Source organism: Camarhynchus parvulus, chromosome Z, assembly GCF_901933205.1.
Source record: "Camarhynchus parvulus chromosome Z, STF_HiC, whole genome shotgun sequence".
Classification (NCBI taxonomy): Eukaryota; Metazoa; Chordata; class Aves; order Passeriformes; family Thraupidae; genus Camarhynchus; species Camarhynchus parvulus.
In genome coordinates, this window is record NC_044601.1 from 32601319 (window position 1) to 32614674 (window position 13356).

Sequence of the window (13356 nt, forward strand, 5' to 3'; positions counted from 1 at the left end):
ACAGAAATAATTCTCAAACATTGCCTTTAACAGCTACCTCACCTCCCAAGAAGTCTTCCTTCCCATTGCCCCTCTTCTCCACTGACTTTTAGCCAGTTGCTCAGGTTCTGCACAGCTACACACAGTGACATACTCATCTCCCCACACCCAGGTGCATCTGTGGGGAGAGTTCAACACTACTCCTTTTCTTCATGGCGTTTATCTCTCCCCAACAGTCTTTGGCTTTCAGGGCCGCTCACTTTGACAAGACTCTTAATGTAGTAATTTCTGCTCTTATTTGAACTTACCCATTATTTCCACTATAATCAGGTTTTACTGTTGCTGCTCCTTTCATTAGCCAAGTATCTGAGCAATTGTTCCTTCCAGCAATGAATTCACTAGTTACAGATGCGGAGGTGTCAAGCGTAATATTTGTGGATGAGACACAACAGCACAGGATGTGCCCCTTGCCCCATTCCACTTAGGGCAGCGTGGGGCTAAGGAAGCCTGTGTGTGTGGAGGAAGCAACACCAAGCTAACTCCAGCAAGTCCAACCAGGTTTGAAATGTGGTGAGGGAGCACATATTAATACATCCATGTTTATCTTCTTAGGCAAGTCCAATTTGTAGCTAATTTCCTTTAGTCAACACTGAAGGGTGCATCTATGTATATAAGCGTTTAAAGAGGGTGACAGGAAGAGAATGGAGTCGGGCTGTTCTCAGAGGTGCTGAGCAATAGGACAAGAGGCAATGGGTGGAAACTGAAGCACAGGAATTTCCACCTGAACATGAAAACTTTACTGTGCAGGTGACTGCACACTGGAACAGGCTGCACAAAGAAGTTGTGAAGCCTCTCTTACTGGGGAGAGCCAAGAACTGTCTGGACACAACCCCATGCTCTGGGATGGCTCAGCTTGAACAAGGAGGTTGGACCAGATGACCGGCTGTGGTCCCTGCCAATCTGACCGATTCTGAGAGCCAGTGATTCTCTGATCTTCCCAGTGTAGCCTCGCTCCCTGACGAAGCTCGCCACAGGACACAGCAGCCCGGAGCGACGGCGGCCCGGGACGCGCAGGTGAAGGCCGCGCACGGAGCCCACAGGCGCCGCTCCCCTGACGGCAGCCGAGGCCGCGCCGCCCGCAAGGGGGCGCTCATTGCCGCGCCGGGCCCGCCCTGGGCGCGTGGGCGGAGAGGCGGAAGCGGCGGCGCGGCCATGGCGGCGGCGGGCGTGGGGCAGCAGTGGGTGCTGGTGGAGATGGTCCAGGCCTTCTACGAGGTGCGGCCGGGCAGGCGCCCCGAGCGGGGTGGCCTGAAGGTGGCTTGGGGCGAAGGGAGCGGGGAGGTGTCGCCGGAGCTGCCCCGGGAATGGCGGCGGTGGGCGGTGCTGGGTGGTGAACCGGGAGCTGGCTGCGGGTCGGTGCTGCGGGGTCGGGCTGTGCTCGCTGAATCGTGGGTATGTGTGAGTGCGTCACGGCTGTATATTGAAAATATACACGCACGTCTCGTTTCTCCAGGTTTATAAAACGACATTTAGGGCGTGTAGCAGAGCATGGAGCCTTAAGGTTCATAGGATTTTACTGGGGTCAAGGTTTGTAACTTAGAAATGTCGTTTGCAAAGGAAGAAACAGCGTTTAAGTGTTTGGGCTTGAGTTCCCTACTGGAAAACACCAGCTGTGCGTGTTTGTACCCAGGCTTTGTTTTGTGATGTTAAAAAGGATGTCCTGATGATAGGCGGTGTTTTTGTGTCCCTTCCTTTGGCAAAGGGTGGTAACCTTTAAAGAATGTATGCAAGATTTGTAGTCCAAATATAGGAAGTGCTTAGCTATAATGGAGCAGGTAGCACGCTCTAGTGCACTGAATCTAGGATTATTGTTGGCACTGAAAAGCACAGAGACTTCAGTGGGAGTATAATGTGTGTTCTTTAGATGTCGTGTACGTATTCTTAATATGTTTGGTAAACAGAAACGTACTCTGCGATAGATAACATTTGTTATTTGCAGTTTGATATGCCATAGGACTCTTTACTGATTTTAAAAGCTTGCATCCAATTTACTTTAGTTTCTGGATGTATGGTGAGTTCTGCTTTGTTGGCAGGTCAGATACCACCAAAAATGTTGATGTGTGGGAGCAGTTCCCCCGACTTGAAGAGGGAGTGTGCTCGTTTGTGTGCACTTTTAGTGTCTTAAAAATAATAGACAGGAGCCTTTCTGAAATGGAATAACTAAACTCATCATTAACCTTCACATCTACTTCAAACTAGCTGTGCTGCCAGAGCATACTGGTTTTTGTCCCCCAAGCACCAAAAGAGGATAACTTTTAGCTTGCATGAACTCTGATTTTCTTTGTGTATTCCCACACTGTGTGTCCACACAAGAGAGTAAAGGACACAAGGCCAAAACTATTTGAGCTGACTCAGTTGTTTTAAACCTGATCAAAGTGCCTGTTAAACTGACAGAAGCCTATAAGAATGGAATTGTCTTTCCTTGTGGCTATCCCTGCTGGTGGACTGTAGGTTGCAAAAATGGAGATTTGAAGTGGCTTTGTATGGATGACACCGACTTTCAGGCTCTCAGGATACTTCTGCTTGTTTTGAAGGCTGCCTGTTATCACAGGTGCTGGCTGGTGCAACCTGTATGACTTAACGGCCTTTACTCTTGGTATTCAAATTATGTGTATGAACAACAGACTAAATCCATTCAAACTTAAGTTAATAACTACAAGTAATAACTGGAAACCATTCCACTTTCATATAGTTAAAATTTTTACTGATTTAGAAATATATCAGCTGATGATGAGCTTTGGGTTTTATCTGGGTATGCTAGTAGGGACAAAATGGTTGTGTTGTGTCTGCTTCAAATAGAATTCTCTCTAGACTAATTTTTGTACTTTTGTTTTCAGGCTCCAGCTTACCATCTCATTTTAGAAGGAATTCTAATACTATGGATAATCAGACTTCTTTTCTCCAAGACATATAAGCTTCAAGAGCGATCTGATCTAACACTTAAGGTATGATAAAAAAATATTTCTCTTTAGAGGAACAGTTTATAGCAATTGATGTATTGCATGTTGAACCAATGCTGCATTATAAATGGTCCTGCTTTTTTTTCTTTAGCTTCCAAGGGTAAGCTTACTTTGGACTCGGGAACTGCTTGTTGCTTAAACGTGTCAGTTTGTGCTTTTAAAGTAGCACTGTGTTTGAGAGTCTGAGAAATAAGAAAACTGATGTGACAATGACTGTTAAGCTATGAAAAGCTGTCATTAGCTCTACTCAGTGGAGGGCTTTATTTAAAAATGAAAGAGCTACGTTAGAAGCACCAGCAAAAGCAAAATGAACTGTAAGATTGTAGATGGTAGGAAAATGCTCAAGCTGTATATCTGGTGTCTATGAGTAATAATTCTGAGAGTTTACAGTGGGTTCCACAAAAATTGTAGTTTAGCAGCAGTTTTCTTCTTTTGCAATGTCATCCTGAGAAAATAAAAAAGCCATACTTGTAAAGACTGGAATTTCTTCTTGACTTCTGGCTGTAGACTATCACAAATGAATAAAGTTTGAAGATGTCCCTGGACTAGTTTCTGAGTAGTGATGTCCCTTATAAATAGGATAAAATACTGAAATTTCTTCATGGTACTAAAGAAAGTTTGTGAAAGATATTTATGGGTATATGTAATTCCCATCTGTATCTTGTGTTTGCATGCTTTTTGATCTTATTCTCACTAATGATGCACATTAAGGATTTGTGCTTAGTGTAATTCATCAATGAACAGGATGATGCAAGGACTGTAGGTACAAGTCTATAATTGTGAGCAAAACTGCAGGCAGTGTCCTCATTTGGGGAGCACTTATTAAATGAGATTAGAATGTTCTGGAAAACACTTCAGCAGGTATTTATTGAGACAGCCGGCATGGCTTCACCAAGGGCAAGTCCTGCCTGACCAGCCTAGTAGCCTTTCTGTGATGGAGTGACTCCTTTGGTGGACAAGGGAAGGTGGACAGGTGTCATTTATCTGGACTTGTGTAAAGCCTTTGACATGGTCCCCCTTGACATCCTTCTCTCTAAATTGGAGAGAAATTGATGTGATGGTAGGTGGATATGAAAGCGGTTCAGCCGTCTCACCCAAAGGGTAGCGGCCATTGTCTCTGAGTCCCAGTGGACATCAGTGACAGGTGGTGTCCCTCAGGAATCTGTACTGGCATCACCGTTATTTAATATCTCAATTAATATCTTAATTAATGGCTTAGATGATGGGATCAAGTGCACCCTCAGCAATTTTGCACATGATGCCAAGCTGAGTGCTATGGCTGACACTCTCGAGGGAACAAGACAAAAAAGTGGGTCCATGGGAGTCTCATGACGTTTAACAAGGCAAAGTGCAAGGTACTGCACCTGGGTCAGAGCAACCTCTGGTATCAGCACAGGCTGGGGATGAGCAGATGGAGAGCAGCCCTGTGAGAAGGACTTGGGTATGCTGATGGGTGAGAGGCTGGACATGACCCAGCCATGGGCACTCCCAGCCCAGAAAGCCAAACGTGTCCTGGGCTGCATCCAAAGCAGCGTGGGCAGCCGGGCCAGGGAGGGGATTCTGCCCCTCTGCTCTGCTCTGGTGAGAGCCCACCTGGAACCCTGCAGTCAGCTCTGGGGTCCCAGCACAGGGAGGACATCAAACTGTTGGAGTTAGTCAGAGGAGGACACCAAGATGATGAGAGGGATGAAACACCTCTATTGTGAGAAAATGCTGAGAGAATTATTTGGGATTGATTATTCTGCAAAAGAGAATGCTTAGGGGTGACCTAAGTGCAGCCTTCCAGCTCCTGAAGGGAGCCTACAAGAAAGATGGAGGGACATTATTTACAGGAGTGACAGTGCAGGAGGGAATGACTTCAAAGTGACAGGTTTATATTAGATACTAGGAAGGAATTCTTTACTGTGGGCATGGTGAGGCACTGGCACAGATTGCCCAAAGAAGTTTTGGGTGCGCTATCCTTGGAAGGTACTTAAAGCTGAATTGCATGGGGCTCTGAGCAACCTGGTCTAGTGGAAATTGTCCCTACCAATGGTAAGGATATTGGAATTAGATGGGCTTTATGTCCTTTCCAACCCAAATTCTACGACTGGAGGCAGGAAGTGAGCTAAGCAGGAATCAAGAATGGCTGCTTCAGTTTTGTGCATGGAAGAGTTTGAATTGATCATGGGATACTTGAAGTTTGCCATCTTTGATAAGAATACAGAGGGAGAATGAATGCAAAAGGAGTTCCAGTGTGGTGAAACACTGAGTGCTCATATAATCTAGGAAGACATGCTGATGCCTTCAATTAGGCCCAGGCTGTCCATCCAGAAACAGTATAGTTCATCTACTAGAGTTTTTGTGCATCAGATAGTTTTCATTTCTAGTATTTTGGAGAATACTTTTTTTTTGGTTTTAAGAGTCCTTCTCTCTGCAGTAGAAGGCAGGAAAAGGCTCTTTGCAACTCTTGGATATTTGGTGACCCAAAAAAGATGAAACCTGTCTTTTCCTTACAAAGTAAGAAATTGGCTCATATATATCTCTGTGTGCTTCTTGGATTTTATCATGCAGTTGCAGGTCATCATCTTAATTCACGACTGACCATTTTGGTGAAGCTGAGGAAAGCACGCAGACAAATCTCTAATAGTGCTGTGTGGGGAAGAAAATTGTTCTGTGTCTGTTTAACTGAGGACAGTAAACAGTTGGGAGACTGCACATGTAGCCAGTCTGATGCAGTGGAAGAAAGGGTTTAGAAAGGTGTTAGGAGGAAAAATGTGGACATGGCTTAAGCTTAAATTTGCAGGATGTCGTTTATCCATAGTATTAGTATTAAAATTCTCTGTCAGGACAGCTGTTAACAGGCTTTCTGAAAAATAGAAGCGTGCAAATATGTTATTGTTGTGATACTTTGGTTGAGATTTATAAAACTTTTCTGAGGTTAAAGGGTGAAAAGGAATGTGAATACTGATAAAATGGAACCAGGCATCAAGAATTACCTTGTGTATAGACTAGATACATTGATTCGCACTGCAGATTACAGACGCAAAAAGTTACAGGGTGCTGTGACCCGTATTGCAGCGAAGGGTTTAACTGTTAGACACCCCTGGCTTGTTACCTTTATCTTGATGGCAAAAAAAAAAAAATAGCATGGGTGAAATGCTCTTTGTTCTGATCCTGTGTTCAAGTTGGCTAGCCCTGAAGACAGTGCAAGTTAGAGTAGCTGACCCTATCACTGACCTTTGAAGATGGAAGTAGTGGTTGCTTTAGGAAGAACTGTATTTGGAAGGGAAAGTCTTGTCTACAGGTTCACTGAAAGTAAGCATAAATGCAGCAGTGTGAATAGTGTGAATACATCTTCTACAGTTGGAGGAGTTAAGCAAACTGATACATCAGAGTCAGAGAATGATCCCATTTCTCCTTCTACAGTGTAGATAATTTTTGTGAAGAGAGCTCATGTATTTAGTGTAGGGGAATAGCTGTGAACACAGAGAGAGACATGCCTTCTCCTTAAATGTCATGAAAAATCTGCACCTAATTGGCACTAAATCTGGACTAGTCTGTGTTGTGGATTAACCCCAGTGGGCCTGAACGCTGCTCACAAAGCAAAGGAAGAGTAAAAGCAAGAAAACTTGTGAGTGAATGTAGAATTATTTAATAAGCAAAGGAAAGTGTAAGAAGACAGAAAACAAGACAAGTAATGTTGCACTCACCACCTCCAGTGGATGGACCAATATCAGACAGTTCCCAAACAAAAGGTGACTAAATTCCTTAAAGCCTCTCTTCTCCTTTTTATTTCTGTGTGGCATCATAAGTATGAAATCTATTTTTCGTTAGTACAAGCCTGATTTTGTTCTTTCACAATCTCTCAGGTACGCACCACTCTATTCACTGTGGGAACAGAATGTGGACTTTGCAAAGGCTGTTCAGCAAGAAATACAACTTTAGTGTTTTACCAACATTGTTTTGGCTGCAGCACTGTGTGAGCTGCTATGAGGGAAATTCCCACCATCACAGCCAGACCCAGTACAGTCTGGTTCATACAATACAGGATCCCATACAGCCAGACTTCTCTGTGTGTGTTCGTCTACATGCAGAAACATGCCAGCTGTTCAACAAGGAGACTGCTACTGGTTTGCTTTCTGTCTCCTTCTAGTTTGAGTCAAGCTGTGATGTCCAGTCTTTACCACACTGAAAAGAAATACTAGCTTACGTAGGTACAGCCACGGGAGACAGGCCTGCTCAGGTGGTAGAGCACACACTACTTTTGTGCCAGCCACTCATGTAATGGTACTGGAAGTTTCTTTGTGAGTTATTGTCGGGAATGCTGCCATAGCAGAGCTGGCTCCATGTAATAAATATTAATGAAGAATACAATTACTGCACAGCCATCTTAGTGATCTGTCAGGACAAGTTATTCCTGGGGAACAAGAAGGTAATTATATATTGTGCAGCCTAGTGCACTTAGGAGTCATGCTTCTAAAATCATGAAGAAATCCACCCTGAAGGTGGATTCTAGGTTCAGTTAAATGTGTAGCAAGAGTACTGTGAAATCCATTGCAGAAATCACCTTTCAACTGGCCAACTCTTATGCTTTGGTAATAGTGTTTGTAAGTATTCCTACTGCTTCTTTTAGAAAACATTATCTCCCAAATCTTTAACTAAAAAGGTGGAGTGCTTCTTTGATACTGTAAGTTCCCGATAGTTCAGTGTTTTAGGAAACATAAATAAGTCTGTGGCTATACAGGGTGCTAGACATAGATTCTTATAGGCTTTCACACAAAGTAAAATGCATAGAAAGTGACAAAGTGACAATGAGGACTGGAGTGGGCTGTAGAAGTTTGCGTGGCAGCATTTAGCTATATGTGAAAAGAAGGTGCCCTACAGGTCTGTTTGTCTTTCACTCTGCAATAAATGGTAATGTTACTGACCTTGTCTCTCAAAATCTCTGAAGTACTAACTAAGAGTCCCATCTTCCCATTTGCAAATGGGAGGAATAGTTAATCAGATGTTGTTCTATAGGGAATAGCAGAGGTAGTCTGCTTTTGTTAAGGTTTTCAGCAATTCTGAACTGAGACTTCCTGGGTAGGTACAATTTCTCTTATGTATGGGTATACATACATACTTTGAAAGAAAGAAATTTCTAATTGGCATGCCCATTATTTGAGACACTTTATCCCATTATGTAACATGAGTCTAGAAATACTGTGAAATTAAAGACTTATTTAAGGACCAGTAAATAAAATGTTTTATTAATCTTTTGATATTAATGTAGATTATGCATGTATGATATCGTTTCAGAACACTAATGCTAGCTAAGAACTGTTTTCATAAACAGAATTGCTACCTTTTCTTAAGAATGTGGGTAAACAAGGCAACTTTTTTTAATAATTGGAGTTGAATATGTTTACACCCTAATATTTTCCTTACCCAAGGTATATGGCAATTAAAAAGTAGAATCCACAGTAGAATGCAACCACCCAAAACTATTGTATATGTATGTGTGGGTATCTGTGTGTATTTAGAAAAACAGATTTTAGATGTTTTTATGTGTAAATATGCACAAACGAATTCAAGATTCTACTACATGTAGGGTTAGGCTTCAGAGAGCCAGAAAGTTCAGAGTCCAAGGGATACTGGGGCTGGAAAAGTCATGCCTAGGAGATCACAGCAAGGTACCAACATTGCTGCCTCCCCACGATTCTAATATGGGACAGCCATGGAGGTGGGGACTTCAGCCTCTGCACCAAGCTTCCATTACAGTTAGGGTTCAGAGAGCCAGAAAGCCTAAAGCTAAATGTATAAGGTATGTATATTGTAATTTATCAGATATAGTTATAAGCATTTTAGAGATTGTATTTTCATGTTTGTTATGTGTTAGCTATAAAATAAAATATATACAATTTATAATGTTATGTATATTTTATTTATTGCTTATACAAATTAAAAGTAATTATAAAAGGGCAAGAGGAAAAGTTGAGGGATGAGTTCACGTACACTGCAGTCCAAGAAAGTGGAAACAAAGTTTTGAGTTCATTCTCTTCATCAGGTGAATGTTTTCAGTGCAACAAACTAAGGAGAAATATGCAAATCAAATACATATTGAGGACATTACAATGTGAATTCAAAAGATGGTTTCTGTCTATGTTTGAAAATTAACTTTTTTTTTTTATATTGGTGTGAAATTTTATCTGTTTAGGAGGTAAAAGATAAAAGTACTCTGATGTTGGGTTACTACATGAAAGTCTGCTTCTGCCCTTTTTGTTGAGAGGAACATGGTCATGTTTACCCTGAACAGTCAGAAGGGCAGGCCAGTGTAGTGAGGTATTTGGTGAATGTAAGGAGGAAAGGGTTTGCAGCGGCTACTCTGCAGTGGTGGGTGGCTGGTTTAGATTGAGAGCAGTGCTTATTTTAATCATCAATGTCTCCAGTCCCCTCCTCTGCTGAGAGCTGGCGACGGGTGACGTAATAGGTGAGTATATAAATGTTTGTCTGTGTCCATGAAAAAGCAAAATGCTGTGTAATGGACGAGGAGAATGAATGTGAGCTAGAATCAATGAAATGGTGTTGTTTGAAAGGACAATTACATTTCTCCTGTATATTCTAAGAGAATATACAGTAGACGAGAAAAATTAGGATGTTGCCATATCTCATCTGTGGCTTGTAACCTGTGCTGTTCAGTTTGTTTGCAGCAAAGATTTTAAAGGGAAGAGTAGACACTTCTTAGAAATGAATGTGAGTGGGGGATAGGAATACTAATTAGGAATTGCTTGTTATCTTTATGTTCATAGATCTTAACTGTAATTGGAATGTGCTAATTTATTGTAGTTGCAGTGTCCATCTACACATACTTTTTTTCTTTCTGCTAAACTCCTTGACAAAAGTATTTTAATTGAGCTTATGTCCTCAGCAGCTAAGCTGTTAGATGATATTTTGCACACTTAGCTCAAAAATTTGACTTAAATGAAAAAAGCTAAGTACATGCTTACACACTTTTAATTCTGCTTTCTTTGAAGAAAATGGATTTTATGTTGCCTGCTCTGCCTTAAAGCTGTTAAAATGTTCTGTGTTCAGGTCCCAAACAGAAGAAATACCACGTAGTCCTGAAACACCTGAAGTCTTTCTCTCTAAGGCATTTGATGTCAAATAAAGCTTTTCTTATGTATTCTTCCATAACTAACAGGCAGGCAGCACCCACTTCTCACCTGATTTATTCTGCTGCCTAACAAAAACAAAACCCAATAAATCTCCCCTGCTAAAACCCCAAACCAAAATGAAACACAGCACCAGCCAACAGCCCTGTGCTCCAAAATGAATGCAAAACTCTTGATTCTAGATACACTATACATTAGGGATTTGGGGCCTTTTGACAACTACTTCAGGAGCAGAGTGAAGGCTGCGTGAGCATATGTCCTCCTTTTTGATTGTCAGAGGTATTTTTGAGCTCTTTTGGAAAGGTGTAAGATACTGCTGGGCAACTGCAACACAGGATGTGTTTTCCCAATAGCATCAGCTAATCTAGGTTGGGACTGAGACTCTTGTGGGTTCTAGTTTAGATATATATCCCGTCCTGCTTTTGCTGACTTAGTTTTCATCTGGATCTGAATGAGGCTTTTGTCTGTTTTTTTAACTGCTTCTGCTAGCACATGAAACAGGAATGTTTGGGTGGGAGAGGACTGCACAGTAGCAGCTGCTGGCTTGCAGTGTGGTGGATTAACACCCTTAGTGTAAAATTATGTCTTTGATTTTTTATTTTCCACCCAGACAGTAATATGGTACAGAGATGCCCACTAATGTTGTGAGGATGTAATTTTCTTTCTTGGGCTATGGTTGTGGTTCCACTCTAAGATTAACCTGAATTTAGGTACTACTTTGAAAATTAATGTGACCTCAGTATTCCTCCATGGTTAGGTGTAGAGTATGTGGTTTAGTAGTTGTTGTTACCTTTTCTTGAGCATTTGACAGTTTTTCTCCAGTGTATCCTTCTCACATATTTGTTACTTTGCTAAATATTTTTATGCCATTATTCTTGAAACAGCACTGTTGAAGACTTGAGAATGTAAATTGAGGCAATCAATATAAATTTTTTATGTAATTCATATTCAGTTGCATAAACTGTAGAGGAGAATTTTCATATTTAACAGGTTGAATAAAACAGTATTGATTAAAATTTGGCAGGGATGTCATGTTAGTATCTCATCTCTTGGTTATAGTGTAAGATCTTTAATACACAGACACATCTGGTCTGTGTTTCTTTTTATCTTATTCCCTTTCTGATTTCATAATTGTCAGCCTCACATTTAAAGATTCTGAGATAATACCAATTTTAAGTCTCTCAGAAAGGTGACATGTACTAGTATACATGATTTTTAATACAATTGTTATCAACTGTTTATTAATGCATCATGTATTTTCTAGGGGAATTCCCTTCTCAAACAGTATTTCTTTTCTCCTGATCAGGAAAAAGAAGAGTTGATTGAAGAATGGCAGCCAGAGCCTCTTGTACCTCCTGTGCCAAAAGATCACCCAGCTCTCAATTACAACATTGTTTCAGGGTAAGTGTAACCAAAATAAATTCTGTTTACTTATTTCGACTCAAATACTTGATATCCGTATTCAGCAGCATATTGCTCATTAAGCATCTCCATATCCTTAAAACCTTTAATAAATGAATTGCACTTTGAGAGAGCAGGACCGAATTTGCCTCTGAAGAGGTCTTGGTTTTGTAACATTATCAAGAGTATTTACTGAGAAAATCTTTCTTACTTTAAATATTGTCTTTGGTTTGGTTTTGGTTTTTTTTTTCAGTATTGGGGGTGGGAGAAGGAATGTTGTATCTTTGCCTTCATTGTGATTCTCTATTGTTTGGTATTAATTTGTTTCATATTTCCTGAAAACATAGACTTCGACCTGCAAACTACTTTTTTACATCATCACAAATCACTTTAAAGAAACTCTGTGTGTAGCCACTTGGCACTTTTCTTTGGTTTAACCCCAACCAACAGCCAAACCCCATGCAGCCACTCACTCCCCCGTCAGTGGGACTGGGTGGAGAATTTGAAGGGTCATGAATTGAGATGATGAGTTTTATAGGGAAAGCAAAAGCCATGCAAACAAGCAAAGCTAAACAAGGAATTCATCCAGTTCTTCCCATGGGCAGGCAGGTGTTCATCTCCAGGACAGCAGGGGGGCCCCATCACATATAACAGTTACTTGGGAACACAAATGACATCACTCCAAACGTGCCCTCCTTCCTCCTTCTTTCCCCTGCTTTATATACTGAGCATGTCATGTGGATGGACCCTTTGGTCAGCTTGGGTTACCTGTCCTGGCTGTGTCTCCTCACAGACTCCCATACACCTCTAACTTCCTTGCTAGCATGGCAGTATGAAAAGTAGAATAGGCCTTGGCTCTGTGTGTAAGCCCTACTCAGCAATAACAAAGTCATCTCTATATTATCAACCCTGTGTTCAGCACAAATCCAAAACACAGCCCCATAGCAGCAGTCATTGTTAAGAAAATTGACTCTACCCCAAGCCCACACACTTAATGAAAAGCTGTTTTTCTTTGGACCATCAGAATTGGAAATGCTGTATGGTAAAGCTGTTTTGTGAGGAAATTTATGGCTCAGTGTTGCTTTCTTGTGTTACAAGGCTTTTAAAATGTGTGATGGCTTAAGCAAGAGTCGCATTATTTCAGAAATTGCTTTGAAGCTTCTTTTTACAATCTTCAGATTTGCACGTCACTAGCTTTTGCTTTGTAAGCATTTGTAATATCCTTCTATTGACACTAATGATTTGAAATAATTTAGTGTCATAGTGAGGTCCATTTTGATGGTTCCACTACCACAGAAAAGTGCCATGGAAAAGTGATGTCTGTTTTAGTTAACTGTGATGTGAACAATTCTTCTGTTATTTTTCAGAATTTTGAAACAAGCTGTACTGTAGAGCTAAAGGAAGTGTTGACTGTTTAAAAAAATAGAACAAATATATTTTTTAGAGTGATTCAGAAAATGTTTAAATTTTTAGGACTTTCTAGTGCTTATAGCTAGGAAATTTATTGTGACAGAATGTTAATGTGTTGTGGCTATTAAACTCAACAGTGGCTGTGGGGAAAACTTAACATTTGTCTTGTAATATTTAAGCTTCCAACTGACTACTTCACAAGTTGCTCAACAGCTGTAGACTGTAGCTTTGACTGTAAACTTAAAACATATTTCAGAGTTAATACAGGAAGAAAAATGATCCAGATTTCATCTCAAGATGATCAAGAGCATTTCCCCTTTTTTTTACCAGTATTTTAGGGAGACCCTATGTATTGAGGTAGTCTTCTTTCAATTCTTTTCATGTCTTAATGTCTATAATGAGTGGTGATTTGC

The 13356-nt window shown here is 41.0% G+C and overlaps 1 protein-coding gene across 2 annotated transcripts in view; it reads left to right on the forward strand.

The window, feature by feature from the left end:
- Positions 1–1164: 1164 nt before the first annotated feature.
- SPTLC1 (serine palmitoyltransferase long chain base subunit 1) overlaps positions 1165–13356 on the forward strand; it is a 36897-nt gene continuing 24705 nt past the window's right edge. For both annotated transcript variants that reach the window (XM_030968440.1, XM_030968441.1), the window contains exons 1-3: positions 1165–1254; positions 2877–2984; positions 11439–11533. In XM_030968440.1, coding sequence (XP_030824300.1) covers positions 1192–1254; positions 2877–2984; positions 11439–11533 — 266 coding nt within the window. In that variant the 5' untranslated portion in view covers positions 1165–1191. The remainder of the gene's footprint in view (positions 1255–2876; positions 2985–11438; positions 11534–13356) is intronic.